The 18,247-nt window shown below is 33.0% G+C and overlaps 1 protein-coding gene across 1 annotated transcript; it reads right to left on the bottom strand.

The window, feature by feature from the left end:
* Positions 1-3,490: 3,490 nt before the first annotated feature.
* On the bottom strand, positions 3,491-16,320 carry LOC134228615 (nuclear RNA export factor 1-like). The gene is made up of 8 exons (XM_062710279.1): positions 16,302-16,320; positions 15,618-15,730; positions 15,265-15,307; positions 15,049-15,121; positions 5,475-5,532; positions 5,087-5,253; positions 4,777-4,837; positions 3,491-4,437 (listed from the first exon to the last, which is right to left on the bottom strand). Exons 1-8 carry the CDS (start codon positions 16,318-16,320, stop codon positions 4,399-4,401), a joined length of 573 nt encoding a protein of 190 aa, XP_062566263.1. The 3' UTR covers positions 3,491-4,398.
* Between the last annotated feature and the right edge of the window lie 1,927 nt (positions 16,321-18,247).

Below are 18,247 nucleotides of genomic sequence, written 5' to 3'. Positions count from 1 at the left end.
AACAAAAGCACGTGTTCCTAGCACATATGATAAATAAATTAGAGGTAAATAAAAAAAACATGCAACTCAAGTCCTTTTTGTAAATGCATGAACTTCAAATTTCTATTAACAAATAACTGTTCAACAAATAATTCAGCCAGTTACATGGCAAATTTAAGATTATTAAGTACTGGAGTCCTTTATTTTTTACTTGTGGAGACTTTGTAAGCAGTATTTCAAAGTACTATTTAACAAGGAAAACTGATTTTGTTTGTTAATGTGAGCATGGGAATTCTCAATTAGTTCCTATTCTTCATATTTTTCTCAAACACGTTTCAAAAAATTGTAAATTGACTTTCCAGCAGTCATTTGAAATCGCATTCTAAATTTCCCTTAACCCACGTGTTTGTAATAAAAATAAACATGTAGTAGACCATCATGCTTTTCGGCTCATTCAATAGATTGGTCCATTGTTTGCTGTGAGCACCTTTGTGCGCAATGACAACAATACCCATATAAGGTAGTTTCCTCGACCTGTTATACATTGCATCATTTTATCTTTGTAAGATCCATCAACTGTCAATAAAAACATGAAAACAGATTTAAGGCTTAATTTTTATATGTATAAACTTATTTCCCATTGAGTATTTTTAGCTCATCTGAGCTGAAAGCTCAAGTGAGCTTTTCTGATCACATTTTGTCCGGCGTCCGTCTGTCCGTCTGTCTGTAAACTTTTCACATTTTCGACTTCTTCTCAAGAACCACTGGGCCAATTTCAACCAAACTTGCCACAAAGTATCCTTGGGTGAAGGGAATTCAAGTTTGTTCAAATGAAGGGCCACGCCTTAATTCAAGGGGAGATAATTGGGAATTAATGAAAATTTGGTGGCATATTTTAAAAATCTTCTTCTCAAGAACCACTGTGCCAGGAAAGATGAAACTTATGGGGAAACATCCTCAGGTAGTGTAGATTTAAGTTTGTTCAAATCATTACCCGGGGGGTTAGGGCGGGGCCAAAATGGCCGACCAAAGTTTTACATAGAAATATATAGGAAAATTCTTTAAAATAAAAATCTTCTTCTCAAGAATGACAAAGCAATAATTCATTATATTTATATGGAAGCATGCTCAGGTAGTGTAGATTCAAGTTTGTTCAAATCATGACCCCCGGGGGTAGGGCGGGGCCAAAATGGCCGACCAAAGTTTAACATAGAAATATATATAGGAAAATTCTTTAAAAATCTTCTTCCCAAGAATGACAAAGCCATTATTCATCATATTTATATGGAAGCATGCTCAGGTAGTGTAGATTCAAGTTTGTTCAAATCATGACCCCCGGGGATAGGGCGGGGCCAAAATGGCCGACCTAAGTTTTACATAGAAATATATAGGAAAATTCTTTAAAAATCTTCTTCTCAAGAATGACAAAGCCATAATTCATCATATTTATATGGAAGCATGCTCAGATAGTGTAGATTCAAGTTTGTTCAAATCATGACCCCCAGGGGTAGGGCTGGGCCAAAATGGCCGACCAAAGTTTTACATAGAAATATATAGGAAAATTCTTTAAAAATCTTCTTCTCAAGAATGACAAAGCCATAATTCATCATATTTATATGGAAGCATGTTCAGGTAGTGTAGATTCAAGTTTGTTCAAATCATGACCCCCGGGGGTAGGGCGGGGCCAAAATGGCCGACCAAAGTTTTACATAGAAATATATAGGAAAATTCTTTAAAAATCTTCTTCCCAAGAATGACAAAGCCATTATTCATCATATTTATATGGAAGCATGCTCAGGTGGTGTAGATTCAAATTTGTTCAAATCATGACCCACGGGGGTAGGGCGGGGCCAAAATGGCCGACCTAAGTTTTACATAGAAATATATAGGAAAATTCTTTAAAAATCTTCTTCTCAAGAATGACAAAGTCATAATTCATCATATTTATATGGAAGCATGTTCAGGTAGTGTAGATTCAAGTTTGTTCAAAACATGACCCCCCGGGGGTTACTAGGGCAGGGCCAAAATGGCCGACCAAAGTTTTACATAGAAATATATAGGAAAATTCTTTAAAAATCTTCTTCTCAAGAATGACAAAGTCATAATGCATCATATTTATATGGAAGCATGTTCAGGTAGTGTAGTTTCAAGTTTGTTCAAATCATGACCCCCCGAGGATAGGGCGGGGCCAAAATGGCCGACCAAAGTTTTACATAGAAATATATAGGAAAATTCTTTAAAAATCTTCTTCTCAAGAATGACAAAGCGATAATTCATCATAGTTATATGGAAGCATGCTCAGGTAGTGTAGATTCAAGTTTGTTCAAATCATGACCCCCGGGGGTAGGGCGGGGCCAAAATGACCGACCAAAGTTTTACATAGAAATATATAGGAAAATTCTTTAAACATCTTCTTCTCAAGAATGACAAAGCCATTATTCATCATATTTATATGGAAGCATGCTCAAGTAGTGTAGATTCAAATTTGTTCAAATCATGACCCCCAGGGGTAGGGAATGGCCGACCAAAGTTTTACATAGAAATATATAGGAAAATTCTTTAAAAATCATTTTTTTTTAAAAATAGCAAATCCATGATTGTTCATGGGACTACTTTTGGATTTAAACTTTACAATAAAAAGCCATTTCCTACTTTTTCCTACCCTTAGTGCTCAGGTGAGCGATGTGGCCCATGGGCCTCTTGTTTTAGTTGTAGGCCTCCAATTTTAGTGTAGAGTGTGGAATTGGATATGTTATGATGTGAAAAAAATAACTGTAACAAATTATAATGGAAACTCCATTACATGTACCTACCTGCAAAAAGTATGTTTTAGGAAATATTTGCAGGACAATGTGTATCTTTTATACCCCCATCCCCTGGCTAGAAAAGGGGGTTGGGTAATATAGTTATTGTTCGTTTGTCCTTCTGTCTTGAACACTAGGAAGTACCTATCTCATACAAAATTCCTATAATAATGAATGAAATTAAATGAGAATATCACAGAATCTTTATTACATACAGAGTATCATTTTGCTTTTCCTGTCTTATGTTCTGTTGTGACATTTACTAGTATTAGGTTTCCCAAAGCAAAAAAGGGACTTTGACAATTATACACATCTAAGAGTGGGTATTGTGAGCCCAGTGTTTAGTACGTCTCTTTTTCAATTTCGCCCAGAGACTGTATATTAATCAAGAGCTCACTGGATTCAAATACTGAAGATTCCTAATTATATGCAAGGAATTAATTTCCACGTAAATTTGCAAAAAAAATCACTTGCGAAATAGTATAACTCAACTTTTATTATTATGGTGTTGAAATCCATGAAAATTCTATCGATCAAGCGTCCATTCGCAAAATATCATTCTAGCGATTTGACGTTTAAGAGCCAGTTCACAATAATTAGTACATGCGAACTATAAGGAATCTACAGTAACAGGTAATAAAATGTTACTAGTATCTTTAAGACAGGAAGAGCTTTCATTGTATCTCTTACCATCGCCTGATTTTGTGCTAAACTGGTATGTTTTCGCCTTTTTGGTCAAAACAGTCACTTATCCATGGTGGATAAATATTTCATATTTTGTGTGCTTTTATATACGTTTAAAAGTTTTATGTTCTGATATCCTCAATTACATCCATTTCTCAGAACAAATTTCTACTCTACCAATTAACCAGTAATGTTAAATATTCTGTATATTAATCAATATTCCTGGCTTTTGATTATGACAATTCATTGGATTTTCATATATTTCCACTTTGCAGAAGTGTGCTTTCATTATATGCCTGGTTATAATTTGTAGGATTTTTTTTATAATTGACAGGTATAATAATTTGAAGTAAAACTCAATTGTCACAAAAGCAGTTTTCTCAAGACACCAAGCCTTTGCTTCATGAAAAGAGAAGATGACAATTCTTTCATTTTTATTAACAATGATGAAATTTTCAATAAAAAATTAAAAAATACATATTTATAAAAGGTATTCATTGTACAGAATGTCAAATTGCAATAGAAATAAAATTGGTGACATATCAAATATGGATGAGCACTTTTCATTTCACAATATTTTACTTCTATGATTAACAAGTGCAAATTAAACAATGTCATTTCACTGTAAAATTATGTAAAAGAGGATTTTTTAATCCTTCTCAAATTCTCTTTGAACTCGCACATTAAAACAAAGCAAGGATTTATAATCAGTTCACTTGTCAATGCCCGAAAGTGTTTCTTCTAAACAGAATAAAATCATTAAAATCCACCAGGCTTCCACACAGTTCTGAGAGGTCAATTCAATTCACTGTAAACACTTGGAGGAGTCACCATTGGATGGATGCACTTAAAGAAAGGCTTATCCTGAGCCTATTCCAAATGATTTTGAGAATTCAGTGTTATTAGGTCCATTTGCAGGAAAGTCAGATTTTCATTTTGCAAATGCATCTGGAGAAATCTTGTTTTGTTTCTGAAATGGAGAAATAAAACACTCTTATAATCCAAAAGTCCACAAATACAATGTATATCCAGTTACGCTATAAACACACTTATTTTAGCAGTAATCTTATTTAATGCCTTTTTTACTGGTAAATTTCCACTTAATCTCTCACATGGTACATGTAATACATGACTCAAACTAATATATAGTGGTTTGCATAAATCAAGTGCACTAACATATGTGTGCTAATTTATGTAATTAAGAGCACTTAATGAGGCTTCTAAGGTAATTTTTTTTGGGGGGGGGGTGTCTCTTTTATTACAAACTTATTTGATGTGTTTAGGCACAAATATTGTGTTGTAATTGTACCTGCAATTCCAGGAATATTTCCCCTGATTTCTCATAATTCCAACCATTTTGTTCCAGGCATCTGCAAAAAAAAATGCAAAAAAATTGGTTTTGTAAATTGTAATAAACTAGTGTTGCAAATATCAGAAGTTATAGGACACAGTCCTAACAACTGAATAATAAGGTTGATTCTCAATAGACAAAATCCCAACTGTCTGAGTTAATAAAATTTTCTGTGGACAAAAAAAAAATGAAAATAGGAAGTATTTTTTCGCCCTTTCCTGGAGGTTCCTTACAAACTTACTTTATTGAATATTAAGTAAAAACTTACTTGATGGACCATTCGTGGTTCATGCCTGACTGAGCAGCGAACTGTTGAATCATCTGCTGCTGCTCGGCTGTGTATGTGAAGGGACCAGCCTGAGTGAACGGGGCTGGTGGTGATGCCTCAGGGACAGGGCTAGAAGAGGGAGTAGGGGCAGGGTGCTTAAAGGCCTTCTACAAACACACATAGAATAGAAGTTAAAATGCTGAATTTATTAAACAAATTGTAAAATCTTGCACTCTTTATTCGCGGTGTTGTTTTACATTGTTAATTTGTACATCTTATACATGTACACTTGCATGTGTTTCATGTTTTAATGTACATGTATGATCATTTATAAATTCTGATGAACAAATATAAATTACATGTATCCTAAAGGTGATATTATCAATACCTGATTTTGATCTCTGGAGGCATTTGTTATTGTCAGCATGTCGTTGATGATATTCATTCTGAGATAAAAAATATTCTGTTACAACAGTTAACATAAAAGAAGTTAAAAAATGTATAACACCCCAAAATATGTTCATATATCAAAAGTCAAAAGACCTTTCCACCTGATTGATTTCAAATCTTTTGGATGTTTGTGAATGAAAACTCTTAAATTGAATTTTTAAAACAAACTTCAATGTATATACAGCTGTAGAAGTGCTTTGAATTGACTGCTGAAATATGAAATCTATTAACTGAAATATGTAAAATTCCAGTAACCCATAGCAAAAAGGAATGGCATTTTTCCATTTTATCTCCATTTATTCAGCTTTTTTTTTTTTTTTTGCCATTTTTCATTTCAAAACCATTTTCCTACATTTCTCTATCTTTCAACTTTCCAAAACCATTTTTTCAGAACCATTTAAAAACCATTTCTGTTAGAAAATGCTTTTTAAATCCAGTACGAAACAGTTCGGGCGGATTAGACACGGCTCAGGCACGGATTCCGTCTCCAGAAACCCGTGCTTTAGCATTCCGTGCTCCTATGTAAAGTATGTATGGAAAGCCGTGCCTAAAAGTGGTCGAGGCACGGACACGGCACGGGATATTGGCCGAAATATTTAAATGAGATCACACGGTTTTACAAAACCCGTGTCAGAATTAGCCGTGCTAGTTTCCATACATGGACTCATGGATTCTGTAAACCCGTGTCTGAAACCCGTGTCCTTTTCCATATATGGAGACACGGTTTTTTGGAAACCCGTGTCAAAAAAGCCGTGCCGTATACCATATAAGGAGTCACGGGATCTGTGCATTTGTTTAGATCTAGGTCATGGCCTTTAGAGAACCACTTGATGTAACTGTGGATGCAAAAATGGTGACTGAAACCAAACTTAAACTTCACATTGCTTTACCTTAATGCTTAGTTTTAGAATTTTAAAATTTAAAAATCTTATATGAATGTGTCCATTTACTTTCTATTAAAGATTAACTTTATCAGTTACAATCCATGCTAGTTTTTAATTAAGATTTTAATGATAATGTACAATATGTAATTTGATCTAGTAATTCATGAAGTTTAAATAAGACTTTCACTAGGTATCACAGTGATTACACATAAAATATATACTATAGACTCTGAGGATTAATGAAAGTCCAACTAAAGTCATTCAAATAAACCTAAACTATTTCATCATGTTCATTCTCAACATCGCAATACAGGAAGATCGTGAAAACTGAAAAATTGACTTATTTATTCTAGATTACACTTACTGCATTTAGTTCAAAAGTGAAGAAAGTATCCCAGACTGACATAAATACAATTCCAACTGACATCTATTAGTTTATTATCCATTAACTAGAGCAAAAAGACACCTTCTTAGCTCATGACCATGAATCCCTCCAACTTAATATTCAAATAAAGGAAGTTATATATGATTTCTTTCGTTTGAGGAACGAATTAGACAGAAATTAATTTCTACTTGGAGTGATAATGAATTACTTTTTCGGAATTACAAGGTTTTCATTCGAATACCTGGTGTATATCACGTGGTTCTTTAGAACCGGTCTCGTTAGCAAGGCTATATAAGAGGTGAATAGTGGTTTAAATACCAGTTAAGGACGACACGTAGAGCACGATAAAGTTTAAATCTCAGATGCAGAACGAAGTGGCGTAGGGCGTGGTTCATCGACATGTTTAGCCATTGTAGATGATATGAAATCAGTTTCAAATCACAGAAAATAGAGTTGGAGAGAGATTTGACAGTGTGGAAAACGAGGTCATCAAAGAAAAGCCATCTTAGATCTTGTTTTTATAAGATAAGTATTCATTTGAGAATACAATTGATCAGTTTTTGAATAAGTAGTAAATTAGCGATAACAAGGTTTGTAATAGAGAGAATTTGAAAACAAATACATGATTGTATTAAATTATGAGATTCGTTAATTCTCGTCAGTATATGATAATAGAAGTTATTTCCAGAAATAGATAATTTGTTTTGTAGAAAGATGGATTTGTTAAAGGAAGAAAACTGGTGTTTCTGAAAAGGAAAACAAATACTTTACGATAATTTTCTTTTATTTTTCAATTAATACAAGTATAGAATTTATAAGATATTATATTTGCATTTATATTCAATTAGATATATTTGCTTATCATTTTAAAACGTCCTAAATGCATCAGCATTATAACATGGACATTTCCTGAGTATAGAAAATATCGATAAATTAATATTGTTTGAATTTATTTTTCAATTTCAGTTTCTTGCCATTTTGTCAAATGTGCTACTAATTAAAAATAAAAAGTTTAGATATATTGAAGAGAAAACAGTATATTCTTATGTTTCAGGTAGTTACATGTTGGGTTGGTATCACGATGAGTATAATGAAGAATGTGATTTAAAGATCTCCAGAGAAGTATGGTAGATTTTTTCTTTGCGTTTTATGCCAATTGAAAGTTAAATTCAATGCAGACTCCATCACAATGGAAAAGAGAAGCATTTCATATTCTGAACTTTGAGTATAATAATTCGTTTTTCGATTTATTTTAGTAGATTATTCAATCATGAATCTATATAGTAGAGTATGGGGCATAGATATTTTTTGTTTGGTATCTTTTAACCAAGTATATGTATTAATGACATATAAACTTTATAGAAGAAAACGAGTTCTACTTGTCTTGTTATTAATGCAGGACAGGTACGGCTTTGCGTAAGAGAATTAAAGGTTTAGAATATTTACATTTTGATTTTCATTGTAGTTAAACTAAGGTCTCATTTGAATTATCTACTTAGTATTGAAATTTATCAATTGAGTATTAATTTAAAAAAAAAAAACAAAAGTGAATAAGATCAAGATGGTATAAAATATTTAAATGAATGATAATTCTGTAATATTTGCGGTGTTGTTAATTGGCTTGATTGAGTTATCTAGAAAAAGAGATTTAAGTATTTGGTTTCAATACTAAAAAGTTTTGATAACAGAAACTGAATTTTTGTCGGTTTTGATTTTCGAGTAAAAAGGAAATTTTGTCAATGAATTCTAATTTTAAAAATGATTCACCAAAATTGAATTCAACTTTTTCTGAATATTAATTTCATGAGCTGTTTTGCACAATTTTCGTGTTTGGTAGTGTTTGGAAGATTTGAATTTTGATAACGTTGATATATTTCATTTTATAATGAAATGATTTAATGAATGTTTATTAATTGGCAACGATTTTTGGAGTATTTACTTTTATTGAAATTAGTTTTCAGTGGAAAGTGATTTTTATAATACTGTAGCTATTTAAAAGCTGTTATTTTTGAATTTAAAACAAAAATAGAATTTGAGCGGAATTCCAACTCAAACCCAGCTTAACATAAAATATTTTATGGATGTTTATCATAACGCATCTGTGATGTTTGGTTTTTGGCGGGATTGATTTTAGTAGACAATGAGAAGTACAGAAATAGTCAAATGAAAATTAATATTTCTGTTTGAAATAATATTGAGTTGGGTTTGAATTTGAATAACTTTGGCACAATTTAGCATATCATGCTTTTATGAATGTTTTCCAACCACTTATATGGTATTGTCATTTGGCAATTTATTAAAGATTCTTTTCATTATTTTGCTGATAATATGAAATAGAAATTGATTGGATTCGAATGTTTTGCACATTTTATCATAAAATGATATAGATGTTTATCCAACTACATTTGTGGTGTTGCCATTTGACGAGTTGGATAAAGTAGAAAGTGGGTTCTATATCATACGAGTTTGAATTTATGGATGTTTGTCCAACTACATTTGTGATGAAGCCATTTAGTAAGATTGGTTTCTGTAGAAAGTGCACGTGTTTCTTGGTATATATTAAAGTAAAAGTTTATAATTTTCATGAAATCAAAGGAAAATTTGATTGGAACTTGAAGTATTTTGATAAATTTATCACATAGTATGAATTTATGGATGTTTTTTGAATCGTTTTGTGGTGAAGCCATTTGGCGAGTTGGTTAAAGTAGAAAGTATTTCTACATATAAAGTACAGTAAAAGTTGATTAATCTGATGAAAATAAAGTAAAATTTGATTGAAATTTGAACTTTTTGATAAATTATATCATAAATGAATGTATGGATTTGTATCCAACCACATTTGTGGTGATGCCATTTGGCGAGATTTGTTTGTGTAGAAAGTATTTCTACATAAGTAGTAAAGTAAAGGTTGATAATTCTGATGAAAATTAAGTAAAATTTGATTGGAATTTGAACTTCTGATAAATTAAATCATAAAATGATTTTATGGATGTTTATCCAACCACATTTGTTTTGATGCCATTTGGTGAGATTGTTTTCAGTAGGAAGTATTTCTACAAATAGTAAAGTAAATGTTGATTATTCTGATGAAAATAAGGTTATCATAACTTGATTATCAAATGGATGTTTATATAAACACATTCATATTTTTCTTAATTTAAAAAAAAATGATTAGTGCAATTCATAAATTTTGAACTTAATGTTGGAATTTTGATTCATTTTATCATTTAATGATAGTATGCATGTTTTGCTAGCCACAATGATGATGATTTTGATTTTTTTAATAGATTAACCCTTTAACGGCCAGAGATTTTGCAATTTTTCTGCATAATTGCCTAAAAACGTTCAAATAGAATTTTAGACATTTTCTAGTCACTTTAACATAGAGCAACCTATATATTTTCTGAAAGGTAAGATCCTAAAGTATTTAATTATGCAGACTGATTTGACGTCACGGTTGCCATGGCAACGATTGAGACCCATAATTGCCAAAATATGTGCTTTTCTATTTTTATTCGTCCCTGAAATACAAACAATTTTACAAATAATGTTTCTAAACCAGAGGATTTGGTGTTACTATTAAAACAAAGCATGCATTCAATTAGTTTTTAGTTTTACTGGTCAATTTTATTTAATAGAAAGAGTTTATACATTTATACAATGTCAGTACCTCATCCGTTCGACTTCGGCTTTACAACTGTCTGATTGTCGTAAGCAATTTTTGAATCGCTCTCCCTCCTACAGTTTTTTACTGAATTCAATAAAATTTGATACACATGTGGAGCATACAAAGATGCACATTTTTTTATATTGTAGTATTTTTATTTTCAAGGAACAATGTATGTTGCCATGGTTACAAAAATAGCAATTTTGAGAAGGGGGCTTTCTAAAAAATCATGGATATTATATATTTAATTAATTTCAGTAGAGTGTTATCAAAGAATAAAATTACCTGCCTAGTTTCAGCGATCTGCAGATAAGAATTCACAATACCCTGTTATGTACTCGAACATACAATATCATCAGTATATATCATAAAGTTTTATATGACGACCATGGGGAGAGTATGAGAAAGAACTAACTTCTATTCAATAAAAATGACATTATGCCATTACTTTTTTAAAATTCCAACATGAATTAAAAGTGAATAAATTATAATATTAATACCAGTGTCAAATTTTTAATTAATCTTAATTTCAACTCTTTGTATAAGGTTAAAGGGGGTGCGATGGGGTTATAAGATATATATCCACTGTAATCAAGTTTAAACATCACCGGATTTAAAAATAGATTTCAAATCTTCATTTCTCATGGATATGGATATTTTTTTCAGTTTTCACTTTACTTTACTACTGTAATTTTTTTTTGTTTTATCTGTACACATACCCCCAGCTGTTTGTCTACGTTTACGACGAACAACGTAGTACCTGAGCTAGTATTAAACGTAGCCAAACAAAACTTGCAGCTGATTTTAATCTGATTGATCAATATAGTTACATGTACCTGGGAGTATGCAATTGAAATCGGTAGCGTATGCATAAAGCAAAATGTAAAATTTTTATATCGGGATTAAAATAAAAAGACTTACAGTTTTAATACGCGTTTACATGACATTGGAACTTTTTACTGGTCTCATTTTTATGCAAGCATGAATTTAAATTTAAATTTACTCCATTCTACTTTTCCCTACAAAGGTTTTACCAAGTACTACACATGTCTTCCATTACATGGTTTATCATCACCTATGATCCCCTTCCCAAATCAAATATCAATGCAAAATGAACACCAACTAGCTGTGCCATGTAGCATTTACAATAAATATTCCAACCAGGGCAAGTAACTGTTTGACCCCCTTTAAATCCATTACCAAGAGTATTCCTTTATCTCTTTTTAGCAATATGTGTCTGTGTGGGGGGGGGGGTTACCGATGAGTAAAAAAGGAAACGAAACTTAGGCATGGAATGTAAACAAAAATAGAGGTGGCAAATGGAGCAGCCTTTGAAGATGTCCTTACTAAAGAAACCCTAAAATGAGTATTCTCGTGTGTCAGCCTTCTTAAGAAAAACTGAGTGCATCACTTTGCGTCCAGTTTGAGTCACAATCTTGATCATGTTATCTTTGCAGGTATATGTATCTGTTTAATTGCTTAATCTACTGATGAGCCCGCATGGGGCGACAGCGCAATTTGGATTAAAATCTGAGTTTTTCATTTTTTGGATTTCGTTTCATTGTTATAGATCTTCAATATTTTTAGGTGGTGATATCAGTGTAGGCTTATGCAAAGCAAAATCATCAAACTTTTTTTTTCAGGGACCTAGGGTAAAATACATGCACTGGGAACAAAATGTTTAGATGACAAACACTTTGCATTTTCTAGTGCAAAGTTGGTGTTTTTCTAATCACGGCCAAAATCCTCAATCAATCTGGAGGCTACAGGCGGACTCTGGACCGTGGTTTGAGTGTTGATTATCGATGTACAGTGTATTTAGGCATTCATAAAGACCGCGTATATAATAGTTCATAGGTGACATATATTAGATTTGCGTGCAAATGTCTTTTCTTGGACTTGGCACTTGTATAAATATATTCATAATACATGTAGATATGAACCTGCGATGTAAAAAGAATGGTTATTGGGGGGGGGGTCCTTCTTACTATGGTTTACACAGACAAACAAGTTTTTTTGCAATTCAGTGACAGCATCTCTGTCTGCTTCTGAAAAAAAACACGATTTTTCTCCCATTTTTTTATTCAAAGTCGCAATAGAAAAAACGGAATCTGAATCGCTTCACAAGAAAAAGAGATCCTATAAATATTTACAAAAATATCAGAGTTACAAGATATATGTATCTATCAGTTTTCTAACATCAAATTTGTTCTTCCAGGTATTATTGGTTATATTCTTCTTACGTTTAATTCAAGCACCATGAGGTATTAATCGGTGTATCAATAATGACAGAGTTTCAAAGACGCACATATCCAAGGAATTGAGATGGGATTCAAGATATTTCACAGGAATGTGTATTTTGTGCTATTTTGATATTGGATGCTGAATATACTTCTATGTATAACTGTGTCGAATTCATTTGATATATTTGAAGTCTTCTTCCCTGGGACTTCACGATAAATCGTATGGTATGCGTTGAATTTGATTTGAAACTATACTCAAAACTCAAGTGCAGCAAGCATTTATCGATGTATGGATAGGATGTGTGCATAACATCAAGACTTTTAAAATCAGACTCACATGGTGAATTGCGTTATGGATTTTCAAAAGACGGCGGTGTATTGAATTTGTTTAGGATGGATATACATGTATATGTATTTTTTTTGGTGATTATTTAATTGTTTTCAAATCATTTTATTGGAAAATTTCTGTAAAATTTTATGTATTTATTGTTTGAAATATTGAATGACTTATGATTTAAATGAATTTTGTTGGATTGAATTTAAAATCAATGATTTTATACTTTCATTTTCCCGTTCTTTGTATTTAGAGCTACTGCGTGTCGTTGCTATGTCCAAATGGTGTGTTTGTTGTTTATTGTACTTTCATTTGAAAGTAATGAATGGATTTAGAGTAGAAATATGATTTCTTTCGTTTGATTAACGAATTAGACAGAAATCAATTTCTACTTGGTGTGATAATGAATTACTTTTTCGGAATTACAAGGTTTTCATTCGAATACCTGGTGTATATCACGTGGTTCTTTAGAACCGGTCTCGTTAGCAAGACTATGTAAGAGGTGAATAGTGGTTTAAATACCAGTTTAGGACGACACGTAGAGCACGATAAAGTTTAAATTTTATCATGATTTATTCAATCCAACATAAACTTGTATATACAAATTGATTTTCATATTTTGCATATGTTATGTACACTGCGCAAATAAAGCTACTGCGTGTCGTTGCTATGTCCAAATGGTGTGTTTGTTGTTTATTGTACTTTCATTTGAAAGTAATGAATGGATTTAGAGTAGAAGATTGAGCATGCTCAGTAAAAAGCCGTGAGATATAAATAAATAGTTTGAAGCAAAACCCGCCTGAGTTAAAAACCGCCTCCACACGGGTTGATTCCTCACTTTCAGACATGGAAGCCGTGTCCGTGTCTTGGACATGCAGAACCCGTGAGGCTTTTTAAAAACCCTTGCGGATTCCGTGTCTTAGCCGTGCCCAAGCCGTGCCTATTCCACCTCGAACTTTCGTACGGGATGGTAAACATGCAGCATTTTCTTTCCATTTATTTGAGTAAATGGAAAAGAAATGTCAGTTTGGTGATCCAACTTGCCTGAGTGGACCATTTTTCTCCCATTTATTTTCTGAGAAATGAAGAATTGAAAAAATGGTTAGATTTAGATAGATTTGTTGGTGGTTCATTGATGCCATGTGCCAGGTTTTTATAATGGGGCACTGGATATCAGGTTTCCTCCGATGCTCTGTAGTGACCGCCTTTTCCAGTAAGTTTGAATATTGGACAAGAGCACTTTGACCTAGCTGCATGGTAGTGAGTTTAGATTGCTGAAGTTATTCTTCAAGGAGTTTTTAGTGATTTTTGATGCTGACAAAACTGTATTTTGATGGTCAAAGCAGAAAAAAGAATTATTTACTTCTTGGAGGATGATAATTATGTGACAGTTTTTAATGTTTACAACATTTGGGAAGTATAGACAGAAGAAATGCAGCACATTTACCATACACAAAAAGGACCTTATTATTCTTTTTGAGTGGTAAGTATAAATATGTACATATTCTTATTAATGTCAGTTACAGAAAAATGTTCTTTTTCCAAAGAAACACATAAGGAATGCCCATTAAACATGCTGATGCAATAATCTATAAACAAATTAATCTTGTTTAAACTGGGTCAGACTGAGGGAACTTGGATTTATACTTTTGTAAATTCTTACTGATTAAACTTCAATTGTAATGTTTTGAAATATATCTATATTTTTTAATTTCCTTTTACTTTTAGAGTGCTTCCATATGAACATGATGGAGCACCAAATTGGACATGGGATATTCAAAATGTAAATTTTTAAAGATGGATCGAGACAATCACAATTCAATGACAAAAAACATTCTAGGATTCAAAACCATGCATATATGAAAAAAATTGAGCAAGTGACCTCTGTTTTGTGACTGACTCTACAGCAACTAATTAACTGTTTCCACGAATATGTACTTATATGTTTGGTTTCAACAAATGCTTCATTCTCGTCTATTTTCCTTGTGATTATACATACCCTGCCCCCTGTGTAACTGTAATAAAGCAACGACTAAATGCTATGATGGGAGGTCTATCTGACTTGCTTTCAGCTAAAAGAAAACAAAACTAAAATTTAATATCAATTTTTTTAAATCTAATTTTATCATCTGTTGCAATTTAATACATATACATATACTTTTTAATTGCATTTTTTTATCTTAGAGTAAATAATCTAAAACATAAGAAAACTTACTCTCTTTGAACACTCCTTCAACTACAAAACTTCTGAGGTTTGCCTGTAAAGATAACAGGCCTGTAAAGATAACATTCCACATTCTCATTCCACATTCCACATTCATTGTACATGTACACTGAACATAGTTTCCTGCAACACTTAGCTTACAAAAACAGAGGAAGATGTGTTAAGACAAATATAAAGTGCATTTAATCTGAAATGAACCCTGAATATAGTTTCTGATTTAACACTTTAATACTTTCAATGTGTTTAAAATTTTACTTGATAACCTTAACAAATAACATGCATATACATTGTAAACATAAACCAGAAGGGAGTTGTATCTACTGTACACCAAAACTTTGACTTACAGAGGAGTGATCCACATCTACAGTGAAGGAGTTGTAGTCGTGAGTCGTAGAGGGGAGATCACACAGCTGAGCCACAACATTTATCTTCCCTCTCTTTAATATTCTTCTCCTCCCTGAAAAAAGAGGTTATTATTCCAGTATGTACATGTAGGTTCTGAATGAAATTTACAAAAAGATCAGAATAGTATACAGGGAAATTTTCGCCCCGTTAGCCCTACCCTGATTTAAAACAGGGTGAATATTAAAGGAGTGAGATACATGTACATGCAAATCTACACCATGACTTAGATTTACAGAGGAGTGATCCACATCAACAATAAAGGAGTTGTGGTCGTGAGTGGAAGAGGGGAGATCACACAACTGAGCCACAACATTTATCCTCTCTCTCTTTAATACTCTTCTCCTTGCTGAAAAAAAGACAGATGGGTTACAACAGTATGTACATGTACGTGTAGGTGTTAATGAAATTCATGAAAAGATTAGAATTAACAATTCTGTGCAGCTCAGGTGTTGAAAAGCACAGGTGACTGAGAAAGTATAACTTCCATTTGTTACTTGTTTTTCAAATAATTAGATGAAGAGAATTTTTCCCTTAATTTCAATTCAACACTTACAATTTGCCTGTGAAAATATACATGATCCCATAATTTGAGTATTGATTTTCAGAAGTCTAGTAACTCTCACCTTGACTATCTTTGCTCATCTCTGAACAAGAGACGAAATCTGGTCAAGAACTGCATCATCAAAGTTAGTCGGGTGAGCGATGTGGCCCATGGGCCTCTTGTTTAGAAGGCTATTTTTCTAATACTCAAGTTGACCAACAATATTTACAGAAATAATACATCACAAGTGTCTACAGGATACCTTTACTTTATAAATCTTTATTAACAATCTTGCTTTGTAAACTGTCAACATACTGTTTTATTAGGTCACCAGAGTAAACTCAGGTGACCTATTGCTATCCGTTTTTGTCCGTCGTCGTGCGTCGTGCGTTGTGCGTTAACATTTGAACATTTTCAGCTTCTTCTCTGCAACCACTGAACCAATTTCAACCAAATTTGGCACAAAGCATCTATGGGTGAAGGGGAACAAAAATTGTAAATTTCATGATCCCTGCCCCCCTGGGGCCTGAGGGGTGGGGCCAAAACCACTAAAATTAATGCAATCTTAAAAAATCTTCTTCTTTACTCCTGGACATCAAGCAGTCAAACTGTTTGCATGATTGTAATAAGCAATGAGTCCTCTACCAAAATTGTGAAATTCATGGCCCTGGGGTCAGGGGTTCTAGTGCTAGGGCGGGGCTAAATAATTAGGTAGTGAAAATGCATTATTTCTTTGAAAATCTTCTTCTCTGCTCTGTGATGAGCAAGAGTGCCTCTACACAAATTGTGAATTTTTTTGCCCCAGGGTCATGTGGTATGGTGTTAGGGCGGGGCTATATAGATTATATAGTGAAAATATATGAATTCTTTGAAAATCTTCTTCTCTGCTCCTGGGTATTAAATAAACAAACAAAGTACATAGTTATGATGAGCAAGAGCGCCTCTACCAAAATTGTGAATTTTATGGCCCCAGGGTCAGGGGTTCTGGTGTTAGGGCGGGGCTATATAGATTATATAGTGAAAATACATGAATTCTTTGAAAATCTTCTTCTCTGCTCCTGGATATTAAATAAACAAACTAGGTACATAGTTATGATGAGCAAGAGTGCCTCTACCAAAATTGTGAATTTTATGGCCCCAGGGTCAGGGGTTCTGGTGTTAGGGCGGAGCTATATAGATTATATAGTGAAAATGCATTATTTCTTTGAAAATCTTCTTCTCTGCTCCTGGATATTAAATAAACAAACTAGGTACATAGTTATGATGAGCAAGAGTGCCTCTACCAAAATTGTGAATTTTACGGCCCCAGGGTCAGGGGTTCTGGTGTTAGGGCGGAGCTATATAGATTATATAGTGAAAATGCATTATTTCTTTGAAAATCTTCTTCTCTGCTCCTGGGTATTAAATAAACTAACTAAGTACATAGTTATGATGATCAAGAGTGCCTCTACCAAAATTGTGAATTTTATGGCCCCAGGGTCAGGGTTTCTGGTGTTAGGGCGGGGCTCTATTGATTATATAGTGAAAATACATGAATTCTTTGAAAATCTTCTTCTCTGCTCCTGGGTATTAAATAAACTAACTAAGTGCATAGTTATGATGATCAAGAGTGCCTCTACCAAAATTGTGAATTTTATGGCCCAAGGGTCAGGGGTTCTGGTGTTAGGGCGGGGCTATATAGATTATATAGTGAAAATGCAATATTTCTTTGAAAATCGTCTTTTCTGCTCATGGGTATTAAATAAACAAACTAAGTACATAGTTATGATGATCAAGAGTGCCTCTACCAAAATTGCGAATTTTATGGCCCCAGGGTCAGGGGTTCTGGTGTTAGGGCGGGACTCTTTTGATTATATAGTGATCAAATTACATGAATTCTTTTAAAATCTTCTTCTCTGCTCCTAGGAATTAAATAAACTAACTAAGTACATAGTTATGATGAGCAGGAGTGCCTCTATCAAAATTGTGAATTTTATAGCCCCAGGGTCAGGGGTTCTGGTGTTAGGGCGGGGCTCTATTGATTATATA

This window comes from Saccostrea cucullata, unplaced genomic scaffold, assembly GCF_032062105.1.
Source record: "Saccostrea cucullata isolate Sc308-1 unplaced genomic scaffold, CSIRO_AGI_Scuc_v1 ctg8476, whole genome shotgun sequence".
Classification (NCBI taxonomy): Eukaryota; Metazoa; Mollusca; class Bivalvia; order Ostreida; family Ostreidae; genus Saccostrea; species Saccostrea cuccullata.
This window is presented reverse-complemented; position numbering and strand designations above follow the sequence as displayed.

Excerpts from the sequence above, each read along its gene's own strand:
- LOC134228615 (XM_062710279.1), bottom strand. Across the intron at positions 5,533-15,048 it reads ACAGTTACACAGGGGGCAGG|AATGAATATCATCAACGACA; the intron begins GTATGTATAATC and ends TTTTTATCTCAG. Across the intron at positions 4,438-4,776 it reads AAATATTCCTGGAATTGCAG|AAACAAAACAAGATTTCTCC; the intron begins GTACAATTACAA and ends TCTCCATTTCAG.